Source organism: Tachysurus vachellii, chromosome 2, assembly GCF_030014155.1.
Source record: "Tachysurus vachellii isolate PV-2020 chromosome 2, HZAU_Pvac_v1, whole genome shotgun sequence".
Lineage (NCBI taxonomy): Eukaryota > Metazoa > Chordata > Actinopteri > Siluriformes > Bagridae > Tachysurus > Tachysurus vachellii.
The window spans coordinates 24,187,842-24,202,888 of NC_083461.1; the positions used below are offsets into that span (position 1 = coordinate 24,187,842).

Sequence of the window (15,047 nt, forward strand, 5' to 3'; positions counted from 1 at the left end):
CTACAATAACAACCTACTACAGCTACAATAATAACCTACTACAACTACAATAACAACCTACTACAGCTACAATAATAACCTACTACAGCTACAATAACAACCTACTACAATTACAATAACAACCTACTACAGTTACAATAACAACCTATTAAAGCTACAATAACAACCTACTACAGCTACAATAACAACCTACTACAGTTACAATAACAACCTACTACAGTTACAATAACAACCTACTACAGCGACAATAACAACCTACTACAGCTACAATAACAACCTACTACAGTTACAATAACAACCTACTACAGTTACAATAACAACCTACTACAATTACAATAACAACCTACTGCAGTTACAATAACAACCTACTACAGTTACAATAACAACCTACTACAGCTACAATAACCACCTACTACAGTTACAATAACAACCTACTACAGCTACAATAACAACCTACTACAGCTACAATAACAACCTACTACCGTTACAATAACAACCTACTACAGTTACAATAACAACCTACTACAGCTACAATAACCACCTACTACAGTTACAATAACAACCTACTACAGCTACAATAACAACCTACTACAGCTACAATAACAACCTACTACCATTACAATAACAACCTACTACAGCTACAATAACAACCTACTACAGCTACAATAATAACCAACTACAGTTACAATAACAACCTACTACAGCTACAATAATAACCTACTACAGCTACAATAACAACCTACTACAGCTACAATAATAACCTACTACAGTTACAATAACAACCTACTACAGTTACAATAACAACCTACTACAGCTACAATAATAACCTACTACAGCTACAATAACAACCTACTACAGCTACAATAATAACCTACTACAGTTACAATAACAACCTACTACAATTACAATAAACCTACTACAGTAACAATAACAACCTACTACAGTTACAATAACAACCTACTACAGCTACAATAACAACCTACTACAGTTACAATAACAACCTACTACAGCTACAATAACAACCTACTACAGCTACAATAACAACCTACTACAGTTACAATAACAACCTACTACAGTTACAATAACAACCTACTACAGCTACAATAACAACCTACTACAGCTACAATAATAACCTACTACAGTTACAATAACAACCTACTGCAGTTACAATAACAACCTACAACGGTTACAATAATAACCTACTACAGTTACAATAACAACCTATTACAGTTACAATAACAACCTACTACAGCTACAATAACAACCTACTACAGCTACAATAACCACCTACTACAGTTACAATAACAACCTACTACAGCTACAATAACAACCTACTACAGCTACAATAACAACCTACTACAGCTACAATAACAACCTACTACAGCTACAATAATAACCTACTACAGTTACAATAACAACCTACTACAGTTACAATAACAACCTACTACAGCTACAATAATAACCTACTACAGTTACAATAACAACCTACTACAGTTACAATAACAACCTACTACAGCTACAATAATAACCTACTACAGCTACAATAACCACCTACTACAGTTACAATAACAACCTACTACAGTTACAATAACAACGAACTACAGTTACAATAACAACCGACTACAGCTGCTGACCCAACAAAAACAACCTATTACTACTAAAACAACAATAATAACAAAAACCTTCTACTGCTGCAACAACAAAAAATAACCTATTTCTACAACAACCAACAATAAAATCAACAACAACCACCTACTACAGCCACAACAATAACAGCACCAAGATGAGCACAAATATAGTAGTTAACCCATTATTTATTTATTTATTTATTTATTTATTTATTTATTTATGCTTTTGTGTAATGTTGGACATAAAACACGGTATAATGAAGCTACAAAGCCCAACAGCATCCTTTTCTCGCAGCTTGGGACTCAGGTGCGTGTTTTATGTCTCATGAATATTCCGATGAGTTTAATTCCCAGAAAGCGCTCATGCGCAATCGCAGGAAAAGAGATAAACCACAAGACCATTGGCTGAAACCCTGCACACATCTTTATTTATTGTATCAGTGTCTCCTTGGTGGGCTGGCATGGTCTCTACACAAGGCTGACGGGCTTTAGAGGGATTTCTGTCCAATTCTGGTTGATGTTATTGTGATTTGCTGTATTTATCTTTTGAGCCGGGAGGTTTTACGTGCGCATTGGAGCGTCTTTATCTTCGGGTCCAGACGCTTGGATGCTTTTCTGAGATCTTTTGCGTTATCCATCAAACGACGCGCATCCTCATAGCATCATAGGCGTGATTTCCTCAGGAACAGAAGGCTGTTTGGTCTGACTGTATCCCAGGCAGGATCTGAAGTGAACCGGGACAGGATGGGACACGGTTGCGGGACCCTGTGGTTCACGGTAACGCTGCTTTGCGCCGCCGCGGTCTTTCTCTCGGCGGAGAGCCGCAGGGGCAATAAGCAGCCCCGGTGCCCTGTGGGATGCACATGCACCAAAGATAACGCTTTGTGCGACAACATCAGGAATGTTCCTCACGCCTTCCCTCCGGACGTCGTCTCATTGTAAGTTGACTTGAGATTTCCATCGTAGCTGCGCGTAAACATTAAAAAAACATCCATGTTGATGTATTATGACGTGTCTCTCCAACAGATCATTCGTGAAGTCTGGATTAACTGAAATTTCCCCAGGAAGCTTCCTGCACACGCCGTCTCTCCAGCTTCTGTGAGCTCTGTTATCCCATTATATTAATAATTCCAACTGCGTTATAGCATCTTAATGGTGTTTTCACTCTGATGGCTTGGACGTCGCCATGGCAACCCAGTGGCTGCGTTTTATTTTGGAACGTTCATTCATTCATTTATTTTTTTAGTGCGTCCCCTTTTGTGTTATTGTGTTGTTGTGGGTCTGTTCTTAATTACTGAAGGCTGGATGTGCAAATGTCTGTAAACAAGCACTGTCTGTTCCTTCACTAGGACCAATATTAAGGAGTCCATTAAGCTCCGTATCTAATCACTTAAAACGCTTAAATAGGGTTGCCAGATTGAACGGTACAATTAAAAGCTAGAGTAAAGATGATCCGAAATGACTCGATGCTGAGACGTTTATGGACACCTGACTATCACACCCCATTCCATATTAAGTCCCTCCTCCACTCATCTGAGAAGGCTTTAAGTAAATGTTGAAGCGCTGAAACTGTGGAGATTTCTGATCATTTAGCCATAAGAGCTGTGAGATCAGTGAGAAAATGGACTGGTGTTGAGGAGATCTGGGGTGAAGTCGGGGTTCCAATTCATCCCAAAGGTGTTCAGTTGGGTTGAGGTCCTGGCTCTTGCATTCTTTTTAAACCATGTCTTCGTGGAGCTCGCCACTTAATGCCTGGAAAAGGTTTTTGTCCTTCTAAAAGGTTCCTTCAACATCATTTGCCTAGAAGTTTCCGCTAGAAAGTTTACGGCAGGAAATTCCAGATTTTCAGACCACTCATTCTGCCAACATAAATTATTTCTAACTCTATAATCTATAAACATATACACTATAACAAACATCCTTTTACAATGACTTTAAATAGTCGTTGCCACCGGTCTAAATTATGTTAAATTATATAGCTCTGCTGTCGAAAGACGTTGTTTTTTCTATCCCAAATGTGACTAAAAGATTTGAAGTACAAAACACTGCCCAATCTGGCAACACTACAATGTGTTGTGGTGTGTAAATTATACAGTGCAGCTGCTCTGTTGGTCTGGTTTTGTACATTTTAAGGTTTTAAGTCAGTCAGTTAAAAGGTTTTGACTACATGTCTTGAATTAATGAACGAATGATTATTGATTAGATTTTTGAAATAAAACCTCAGAAATTGTGACACCACTCACAATTTGTCCCAAAAATGCTTCCAAATTTCAGTTTTGTTCCAAATAATTTTGCTATTTGTTTACAATACGTTAGAGTAGACTACACACAGCAGATAACAATTACTTTGTCTTTTACATTTGGTCGGTTCGTGTGCATCTTCGAGTGTCAGGATTCTATCCAGAGCCACAGATAATCCAAATAAAAATACATGTGTAATTGCGTCCAAGACACATTTGCAACAGATTTAAATCTGTTAGTTTAAACCACTTCGGGAGATGGTCTGGACACATTTTAGCCACACGCCAGGTGTATATGTGCCTCCGAGGCTCATTTGAGTGTAAGGAGTTGAGATTTCTATTAAATGCATATTATCAGTATACAGTGGCACAACCTGAAACACCTTCCTTTTAAAGGAATAGTTTAGTGGGAAAAAACTTTTCTTTTCTTTATAAGGATGTGAATAACAAGTCCCCTTTTTTAAATTAAAAGAGTTTAATACCACATAGACTAGAGAGTACTTGCAGTAATAATTTACAGGGCAGCAGATAAACATTTCATATACGTTCCCATACAATATCAGACAAATTTAAAACTACAGCTGTTGAAGAGAGAGAACAAGAGCGAGAATCTTTTGTAGTTTTCCCTGGAGCAATACAGGAAGAAGTCGTTATGGTACTTACACTTCCTCACATGTGGTTTTGTGAAATCAGACTTATGTATGTGTTTACTTTGACTCTTATGCTGGATCATAACCATATGTTCCTGCGTAAACCCCCCAAAAAATTTCCCACCAAAAGTCCCACCAATTTTTAAAAGGATAAATGGAAGAAAGCTACATTTATTTTCAGACACTACAGACTTAGATATGTGTATGTGTGTGTGTATGTGTGTATGCTGATTTGGTTGACAGCTTGTTTACAGCCAACTCTTTCGACTCTATCGATGAAGATGCGTTTCAGGGCCTGCCGCACCTGGAGTACCTGTGAGTACCTTGTGTCACCCTTTATTACTTAATGCAGTGATTGAATTTTAACAATTTAAACGAGACAATTTATTGCAGGTTTATTGAAAACAATAAAATCGAGACCATGTCACCTTTGGCCTTTAGGGGGTTGAAATCTCTCCTTCATCTGTGAGTATATTTATTACTGGAGAGCAAATTATTAACTCTGTTTATCGGGTTTATATTTAAATATTTATCTGTGCACCGATCAGGAGCCTTGCCTATAATAACCTCGAGACGTTACCCAAAGATGTTTTCAAGGGAATGGATGCCTTAACGAAAGTGTATGTTCTGACACATTTGACAAATAATCCTTGATAGAAAGTCCTTTTAATGTTAATGGCATCAGCTTTAACTCTAAAGACGTGTACTATCAGGGATCTTCGAGGAAACATGTTCGTCTGTGACTGTAAGCTGAAATGGTTAGTCGAGTGGATGCACAACACCAACGCAACAGTGGACCAGATACACTGCAGTGGGCCACCGCTTTATCAAGGGAAGAAGATCAATGAGCTGATTCCCCAAGCGTTTGACTGCATAACTGCAGGTGAGACGACGGTCAACGGGAATGTGGATCCGTTTTCTGATCCTGTTAAACGAGACACATTTCCGCATGTATTTTCTGTTACAGAGTTTGTTTCCAAGAAGACCCTGAAGTTTGAGTCTATCTCGGTAGAGGGCTTCAGCATCGGGAGCGATCAGTACGCCGTGTTTGCACAGCCTTTTGCAGGAACATGCAGCTTCATGGAATGGGACCACGTCAACATGGAGTTCAGACCTTTCGAAAGTATAGAAAGTAAGAGCTGGCAAACATACACACTTTTTTATTATGATCTCTAATAAATATGTGTGCAACCAAAAATTCTTAAACTTGTACCATTTCACTATTTCGTTTTCCTCAGACCACATCACACCATGACGCTGTGTTTAATTTGTTTTGTGTCTGTTTCTTCTTAGGCACCTCTACCGTCGTCTGTAAGCCGATGGTGATCGACGACCAGCTTTTCATTATTGTCGCACAACTTTTCGGGGGCTCGCACATATACAAATGGGACACGTCGGCCCACAAGTTCATCAAGATCCAAGACATCGATATCCTGAAGATCCGCAAGCCAAATGATGTTGAGACCTTCCGCTTGGAAGGCGAGTGGTTCTTCGCGATAGCTGACAGCTCCAAAGCAGGATCCACTACAGTGTACAAGTGGAATGGCAACGGCTTCTACTCGCACCAATCTCTACACCCGTGGCACCGGGACACAGACGTGGAGTACTTGGAGATCGGCAGCAAACCCCATCTGATCCTGTCTAGCAGCTCGCAGCGGCCCGTTGTCTATCAGTGGAACCGGAGCCAGAAGAGGTTCGAGCGCCGCACGGACATCCCCGAGACAGAGGACGTGTACGCCGTCAAGCACTTCCGAGCCAGGGGTGAGCTTTATATCTGCCTGACACGCTTCATTGGTGACTCGAAGGTGATGCGATGGGATGGTGCCATGTTCACCGAGGTGCAGAGTGTGCCATCACGTGGCTCCATGGTCTTCCAGCCTGTGACTGTTGGAAGCTGGCAGTACGCCATCCTTGGCAGCGACTACTCGCTCACGCAGGTCTACCAGTGGGACTACAAGAAGGGTCGCTTCGTGCACTTCCAGGAGCTGAACGTTCAAGCACCGAGAGCTTTCTCCATGGTATCCATTGACAACCATGAGCTCCTGCTCGCCTCCAGTTTCAAAGGGAGGACACAGATCTATGAACACCTCATCATCGATCTAAGCAATTGAAGCTTCGCTTGAAGGTTTTTGATGAAAGAAAGTGCAGCAGGACACACCGAAGGAGACGAGCTTGCTTTCAGAGCTCACACGCATTATCTAGATGACTAACGACGCTTCCAGATGACTGCCTTTCTACAAACCCTTTGTGTCCTTCACTATTGTTATCAACATCTAGTCTGCACTATTCAGTTTTCCTCTTTTTAACCCCTTTTCCTCTTAACAAAAGCTGTTGTTCGTGTATTATTTTCCTGCCAACGAAAGCTAGTCAGACATTTGAGAGGCACAATGAAGGAACAGAAACTGCAGATTTCAGTGATTAACACGTCGTAATAGTTTTGCTAGTAAATTGTCAACAGATTATTTTTATTGTAGTTTTAAGCAGTTTGTAACTTTTATACAAAAATAACTACAAATAGTTCATCTTGCCAACAATGTTTTTTTAAGGTAGGTTCAATGGACAATTTTGCATTTTGCAGTTGACTTTAGACTAATTCAAGCATAATGCAGTGAATTTAGATTTAGTTTTTTTGTTGTTGTTGTGTCATTTTATAAAGATGTGAAATTGTCTCTTTGTCATTGCTGTGTAGAAATAATAAACCACTTTTAATATAAAGGTGATATCTGTTATTGTATTAAGCATGGGAATTCTACAAGCTCGTGTCTTTTGCTTATTAAAAACGAGCTTTATTCATAATTATAAGCATGTTTTCTGATAAATGAGTAGAAACCATAATCACGGTGGGTGAAAACTCCGGGAAACTACTCGGTTGGCCACCTTTATTACGGCCCGCACTCCATGTTACGGTCGTGTTTAAATGAGCTTCCAGTCTCAATGTCAAGTGTTCTTCTAAATCTGTAATATCGACTCATATGAAACCCCTGACGTGCTCGCTAGTGTTCACGTTTGTTTTACGTACAAACTGCCGTATAAAGCACCAACACGAGTAGATTACTGCCCGGACTCGCAGTACAGTAAGGTATAGTGTGGATTGGGACGCGACCGAAAACTCTCGCTCGCCCTCTAGCGGCAGAACGTGGCGTTGGCAGTCAGCGTGCGCAAGGTTAATGATAAAGCTAAGTTGTGCTGCTTAGGGAACAGTGTGACGGGGGACGTTACCGAGATATGAGTAACAGGTGCATCTCGATATGGACGATTTGGGACACAGGAATAACACAGAAGGAAACGAGGATGATGGAGAAGACACGGTTTTATCTGTTTTCCCCTATAGAGAGGAGGACGAGGGGTTTATAAAAGTGCCCGGTGATGTGGAGGAGAATGAGGAGGAGGACATGGAGGCAGGAGCAGGTCAGACAGGTAAGATGATCTGATCAGGAAGACCACTAGGACTAAGTGCACAGGGATCTGTTCACAGGATCTGTTTAAAGGGATCCGTTTACTTTTTACAGGGATCTGTTTAAAGGGATCTGTTCAGAAGGGATCTGTTTACTGTTTAGAGGGATCTGTTTACTGTTTCATTCTAAAGTGATGTTTTAACTTTAACCTCCGAACCTTTACATGTATTTTGTCATCTAAACGACGTTAGAGACAGTAAAGTTCATTGTATTAAAACTTTAGTTTATTTTATGAAACTTTTATAACACTGTCATTGATATAACAAAAAAAAAAATCAAGCTGTAGCTCGTTTGGATTTAACCCCCCCGTAAATCACACTGACCAATCATAACGACGCAGGCTTTGCGATGCGGGATTTTGATTGGCTGGAGTTGAATGGAGGCGGGATCTGTCGTTCTTGTAATCTAATTGGCCAGAATGTGTTGATTCATTTTGCAGGCTTTAAGTCATATGACAGGTTTATATTAATACACTGCTATTATTATAGTAACTGCTATAGTAACTAATCATCCACAGGATTACTGATTATAATAATATATATATATTATATATAATATATGTAATATAATTATATATAATATTACAGACTATAATAATATAATATATTATAGATAATATACGTAATATATTGTTTATTTATCTTTTTCTCTCTCTCTCTCTCTCTCTCTCTCGCTCTCTCTCTCTCTCTCTCGCTCTCTCGCTCTCGCTCTCTCTCTCTCTCTAAGTTAATTAAAGTCTTTTATCATTGAGTAGAATCCAGACTACAGCAAAAGAACTGTTTAAATATCTTAACTATCTGGTATCTAGTTCATTACTGTACATGATTCATACTTGTCACTGTTGCATTGTGCAATTTCTGGTTTCCTGAAAAACGACATAAAACGCATCTTAAAATGATTCAAAACTATTCTTGCAAACAGGCTTCTGAGTAATGACAGCGTGAGCTTGGGACTGAATGTCACAAAGCCGCATCTGGGCACAAGGAGAAGTTTTTTCTGACTAATTTGAGCACAGACAGGTTTGCAATACAGCCTTTTAACTATCAAGGCCAGTGTAGTGAATGTGTGTGTGTGAGAATATAATACAAAGTGTGAATAAGAAACGTCATGTGAGGGAAGTCGTGGTCCAATTGTTAGAGAGTCTGACTCCTAACCCTAAGGTTGTGGGTTCGAGTCTCGGGCCGGCCACGACTGAGGTGCCCTCGAGCAAGGCACCGAACCCCCCAACTGCTCCCCGGGCACCGCAGCATAAATGGCTGCCCACTGCTCCGGGTGTGTGTTCACATACTTAGCTGTATGTCACGTCAATTTCACTTTCATCTGTTTTATTGAAGGGGGATTTTATTGAGTTGTGTCCTAGAAAATGTCTCAATAAATGTGTTTTAAAAGACAAAACCGAGAGATTCGCACGCTAGTCGTGCGTACATGAGTTTGTGTGTGTGTGCGTGTGATTGATTGTGGCTTTATAAGAACGATTAAAAGTGATTAAACAATTTGAATAAAACCTAACACAACACTCCAGTGTTAAACAGGGAAATATTCCCATGCTGACACACAGAGTGAGAGTTTTAGAGGTCAGCTCGTGGTGGGAGGTTTACCTGTAAAATATAATTATAAGATCCTTATAATACAACAGTTGTAGAGAACTACAAGAAGGCCTTGTGAGAGCCTTACTGTGATTATGTGGTGTTTAAACATGAGGAAGCATAACAACAGGCCACAGGGAGGTCTTTTTACTTTTACTAACCATAACTCTGTTAATGCTAATAATAATAATATAGATAAAGACAAAACAAAAGCAGTGCTGTTACTCCAGCAGCAGAGCTCGCCATCCTCTTACAGCTTTCGCATCTCTGATGCATCATCTATAACATTGTGCAGTTAGAGGAAAAGAAATAAAGTTTCACTCTCTCCATCTCTCTGCCTGCCTCTCTCTGTCTCTCTCTGTCTGTCTGCCTGACTCTCTCTCTCTCTGTCTCTCTCTCTCTCTCTCTCTCTCTCTCTCTCTCGCTCTATCGCTCTCTCTCTCTCTCCAGAGTAATCCTATTACTGAGAGGTATAAATCCAGCAGCTCATCACATGTAGTATAACTCTGCAGTTTCCACAAGGAAGTGTTTTATAGCGTTCGACATGCTGAGCAATAACTTTTAAATTATTTATATGGTAACTATAAAGGATGCCGTTATATCATCAGACTGGTTTACTCTCCCAGGCCTTCAATAAATCCTTAATCACGTTCCTTCCAATGTGTGTTAGCAATCAAGATATCATCTTATATCACAAATTATTCATATCAGACCTTCCCTGCCCTTTTCCTATAAGGAAACTCGATTTAATCAGTCAGATATTAACTGGCTCTTGGAAAGTCCCTGGTTATTTTCTGTTCCCCGGTTTTTTCCATTCAGCATTTGAAGTCAGTCCAATTGATACAATTTGGCGTGTGTCCAATCTAGACTTTCCCATGACTTGATCCTTAGAATCGGTTTGTTCACCCACCAGGTAGTCAAGCGAACCACGCTGTCTTTATTTCTTTATTTTCTTTATTTCTCATGAGACCAGCAAGACACCTGACACTTCTGTTTCTTCACACCTCACAAAGCCAAATCCCACAGCGAAGCACTCGCGTCACATATCCGACGATCGTTTTACAGAAACCTGGCCAGGTAGAATCCGATTCAGAGAAAAAAACATTTTCAGCATTACAGTGTGGACAAATTCATCAGCTAAGTTGAAGCTCAGATGACATTCAGAACACAGGGACGCCTTTAATGAGGGTAGAGCAGCGGAACAGTTTGTTTTACATTGAAAACCTTTAATATTTTGGAATTTCTTGAGATTATTGAATCGAATAGTTTGACTATTAATAATTAATCTATACGATTACTGATAGTCTCGTTACTGATAGTTCTGGAAATTATTGTCAGGTTTTATATACACACACAAAACACATACACACATCACAGCTCTTTTAGTAATTAACACTGATTAAAATAAATCAGGTCATTAAACTGGGCATGTAAACAGGTTTAGCTTCTGTGTCTAGGTGCTTTCTTACTCGCAGGTTATTCTAAACCAGAACGTGTGAATAATGTGGTAATGTGAAAGCTGGTAGATGGACCAGGAAGTACACATGGTCTGCAGTTGTTCAGGAAGTAAAGTAACCTACTCAACGATGACGTCATTAGTTTCCACAACAAAGTACAATTCATGCTTTTGTTCTGAAACACAAATGAAAATAATTATTTTATAATTCTATAATTCTTTGTTGTTTTCCATCAGAGAAGAAAGCATGCTCTGGCCTGGGCCTTGTCTACACTCTCCTAGCCTCCCTCTTCTTTTCGGTCGCTTCTCTTCTCGTGAAGAAAATCGACGGAATTCATGCCGTGGAAATCAGTGCCATTCGCTGCTTTTTCCAGATGCTGTTCGTCATGCCAGCCATGATCTACTACAAGTAAGTACCACTCCAGGTCAGTGTGGATCAACCAAACCTGTCTAGATGTATTCGCTAAAAACGTTCACTCAATAAGCTGCACCTGTATTTCGTGGTTGTTGCTTGTGCCGTTGTCTTCGCATGTTAGCGTCCACTGTTTTTATAATTTTAACAAGAAACACTAGCAGCCAAACAAACGTATATAGTGTCCAGTATACAGCATACACTGTTTAATTTTCACGACAGTTTTGTCTAAAATAACGTATATGCTGCTGTTATGTGCTTTTCTACCATTTTTGATACAGTGGTGAACTTTAAGAAACCTCGAACCACACTCAACCCACAGGATGAGTCAAAAAAATCATCCAAGCAAATCGTCTGGATCGGCCCATTTACTGGGGTTCCTTCATGTTCATCTTCATCTGACAAGCTTTCATATTTTAAGACTATAGTTATATTCCACACTATCTTGTGCCTTGTACACTGATTATGTCCGTTTCAAACCAGGAAGTGGAAATTTATATGGCGGAAACAAACGAGCGGAGCGACACGCACAGTGAAACGTCCCAGTGCGGTTATGGGAAATATCGGCGCTCTTGGAATGCCACGTGACCAATCAAATTAGTGGACCAGAACTAACTGTGTTATAAACGTCTGATCATTTTGTTTCAGAATTGATTTCCTGGGTCCCCAAGGCATGCGAGTGTACCTGTTTCTCCGAGGTTTCCTCGGATCGAACGCTATGATCCTGCTGTACTACGCTGTGCTCCAGATGCCCCTGGCTGATGCCACCGTCATCACATTCAGCAACCCTGTCTTCACGTCCTTGCTGGCTTGGATCTTCCTGAAGGAGCGCTGCACTCTATGGGACGTCGTTTTCACCATGTTCACCCTCACCGGAGTTGTCCTGATAGCGCGGCCACCCTTCCTCTTCGGGCGCGAGTTCTCTGGCTTCGAGAGCAACTACGGCAACCACATAAAGGGTACCATAGCTGCGTTCTCCAGCGCCATTGCAGCAGCATGCACCATGGTCATCTTGAGGAAGATGGGCAAGAACGTGCACTACTACCTCGCCGTCTGGTATTACGCTCTCCTGGGTTTCATAGAGTGTATCGTGGTGTTGTTCGTCATAGACGAGTGGGCCGTACCATCGTGCGGCTGGGACAGGTGGAACCTGATGGCCATCGGGGTCCTGGGCATTGGCGGCCAGACCTTCCTAACCAAAGCACTGCAGGTGGAGAAAGCCGGTCCTGTGGCTCTCATGAGGACCACGGATGTGGTGCTGGCCTTCATTTTGCAATTCCTCTTCCTTAATCGCACACCCACTTGGTGGAGCGTCGGAGGAGCGATGTGCGTCATCAGCAGCACCACCGGAGTGGCGATCAGGAAGTGGTTCAACAGTACAAAGCAGAGAACCTGAGTACAAAATAATTTCACATTTTATTCCAGGTCAGCAAATATGTATTTTTGACACACTCTGTTCTGAACTCCTACTCTGATTGAGTAAGATATATATATATTTTATTATTATTGTTATTATTATTATTATTATTATTTAAATGTGATATTATACAAAATTTTGTTTGGTAGATGTTTATACCAAAGATCCTAGACCTTTTATGCATTAGAATCTGTTACCTATAATCTTGAACTTTTATACATAATTACAACCACTTAGCTTTCTATTTAGGGATACATGCATATATTTATTTTTTAAATTAATCAAGAATATCTTATATTTATTAGAAATGTATTACTATAGACTGCTGGCCAGAACATTATTCTGAAGGTTGTAAGCTGCCTCACCAAGGCATCATTATTATTATTATTATTCATTTTTTAATATTCATTTATAATTCATTATTCAAGTGCCATGAAACATCATGGACGCGCCGGCTGTATTTTATGATTAAGATTTACTCCAGCACTTCCCTGGAAATTATGAACTTGACTTAAACTTTGTCCCAGTTTTACTGCACAAGCATTAACAAGATAAATATTGATTTTATGCATTTATTTATTTAAGTTATTGCACAAGACTAAAATGATGCATTTTTATTAGGTGCTAATATGACCCCTTCTTGCCCCTGTTTGATGGTTTAACCCTAATTAAGAACACTGTATCCTTCGTTTATGGATTTATTTCATTTTAGAAAGCTTATCGTGTTTATCTAACAATGAAGCATTCAGCAGTGACCGAGTCAAAGTTCAGTAAAGGCACTCACTTGTTCCATGCCTTAAAACATCACCAGGATATCTGTTCAAATCCATCCACTTGTCAGTTTTTTAAACTTTGACTTTAAATAAATTCTTCTGTAGATTTTATTTATATATATATATATATATATATATATATATATATATATATATATATATATATATATATATATATACACACACACACATATGTGGGTTTTTTTTTTTTGGAATTAGTAATAAATGTAAACTAATCAGCTTTACACATACAGCAGTAGTCCTACATACACAAAAACACCACTATGAGATTTATCACAGCCCTGTGAATATAATCTGGTTTACAAGAACATGCAGGTGTATTAGGAGGTTTTGAGGATATTTATATCTTGTTTCATGAACCTTCCACAACATTTGTCATTTTAAACCGAGAAGTACGACGTGTCGTTCTGTAACAAAAACAAACTAGAGTCGGGAAACTGCTGTGGTATAATAGGAAATAAACACTTTGGGATGCGTTCCCTTCCTTTCCATCTGGTCTTTCTTCCTTCTTTACTTCCTTTCCTATTCTTCTTTTCTGTCTTTCCTGCCTAACTATCCTATCATTTTGTTCTCTTCCTTTCCCTGCTATCTTCCCTTTCCCATTCTTCCTTTCGATCTTTCTTTCCTATTGTATCTTTCCTTCCTTCCTGTCTATCCATACTGTCCTTCCTTTTCCTATCTATCCCATCATATCCCTATCCTTCCTTCCTATCCTAGCCATCCCTCCCTCCCAGTAGCAGCAGGTGGAGCAGAGAAACTCACCTTCCTCCACCCCCTCCTGGAGGATCCTGGAGATCTAATCCCCTCAGCAGGTCCAGAGATGACCCTGGGGCCTCCACCCAGAGGCCTCCTTACCACCTCAACTGGCTACTTTCAGTGCAGAGGATCTTCAGCTCTTCTTTAAGCCTCTCCCTGATTCCAGAACTTCTCTCGGATGTGGTGTTTTAGGTCTGTGACGACACGATGGCATTTTATGTTACTCCTTTCAATTGAACTTTTACCCAAAGGAAATTTTACCAGACGTCAGTGATGATGAGGTGTAGAACTGGATGGAGCAAGAGGAAAAACAGGGGAAACAAGTGTGCAAAAGTCACGGAATATCATCAGAAATTCATTTATGTACAAGAAACTATAGAAGTGTGACAAAAACACATGTTAGAACAGGGTAGAGGAGACAAACACACAGTAAAGACACAGTAAACACAAACCAGGTGAGCATAATCCAGACATTAGAGCACCAACCAATGACAGGACAAGGGTGGAGACAGAGTTCAGAAATGTGCTTTGTCGCCCCCTAGTAGTCTTACTGGGAAAGTGTTGCAAATATTCGTGAATGAATGATGAGTGTTAAAAGAAATAATCCCATTTATATGAAATAATAAAGATGTGATATAAAGTGCTACTAGAAC

General features: G+C 40.0%; 2 protein-coding genes across 2 annotated transcripts; both read left to right on the top strand.

The window, feature by feature from the left end:
• The first annotated feature begins 1,844 nt into the window (after positions 1–1,844).
• On the top strand, positions 1,845–7,192 carry lgi1b (leucine-rich, glioma inactivated 1b). The gene is made up of 8 exons (XM_060863944.1): positions 1,845–2,566; positions 2,655–2,726; positions 4,762–4,833; positions 4,912–4,983; positions 5,067–5,138; positions 5,232–5,401; positions 5,486–5,650; positions 5,812–7,192. Exons 1-8 carry the CDS (start codon positions 2,373–2,375, stop codon positions 6,627–6,629), a joined length of 1,635 nt encoding a protein of 544 aa, XP_060719927.1. The 5' UTR covers positions 1,845–2,372; the 3' UTR covers positions 6,630–7,192.
• Positions 7,193–7,693: 501 nt separating this feature from the next.
• Positions 7,694–13,728, top strand: slc35g1 (solute carrier family 35 member G1). The gene is made up of 3 exons (XM_060863946.1): positions 7,694–7,935; positions 11,253–11,424; positions 12,076–13,728. Exons 1-3 carry the CDS (start codon positions 7,767–7,769, stop codon positions 12,821–12,823), a joined length of 1,089 nt encoding a protein of 362 aa, XP_060719929.1. The 5' UTR covers positions 7,694–7,766; the 3' UTR covers positions 12,824–13,728.
• Positions 13,729–15,047: the final 1,319 nt, after the last annotated feature.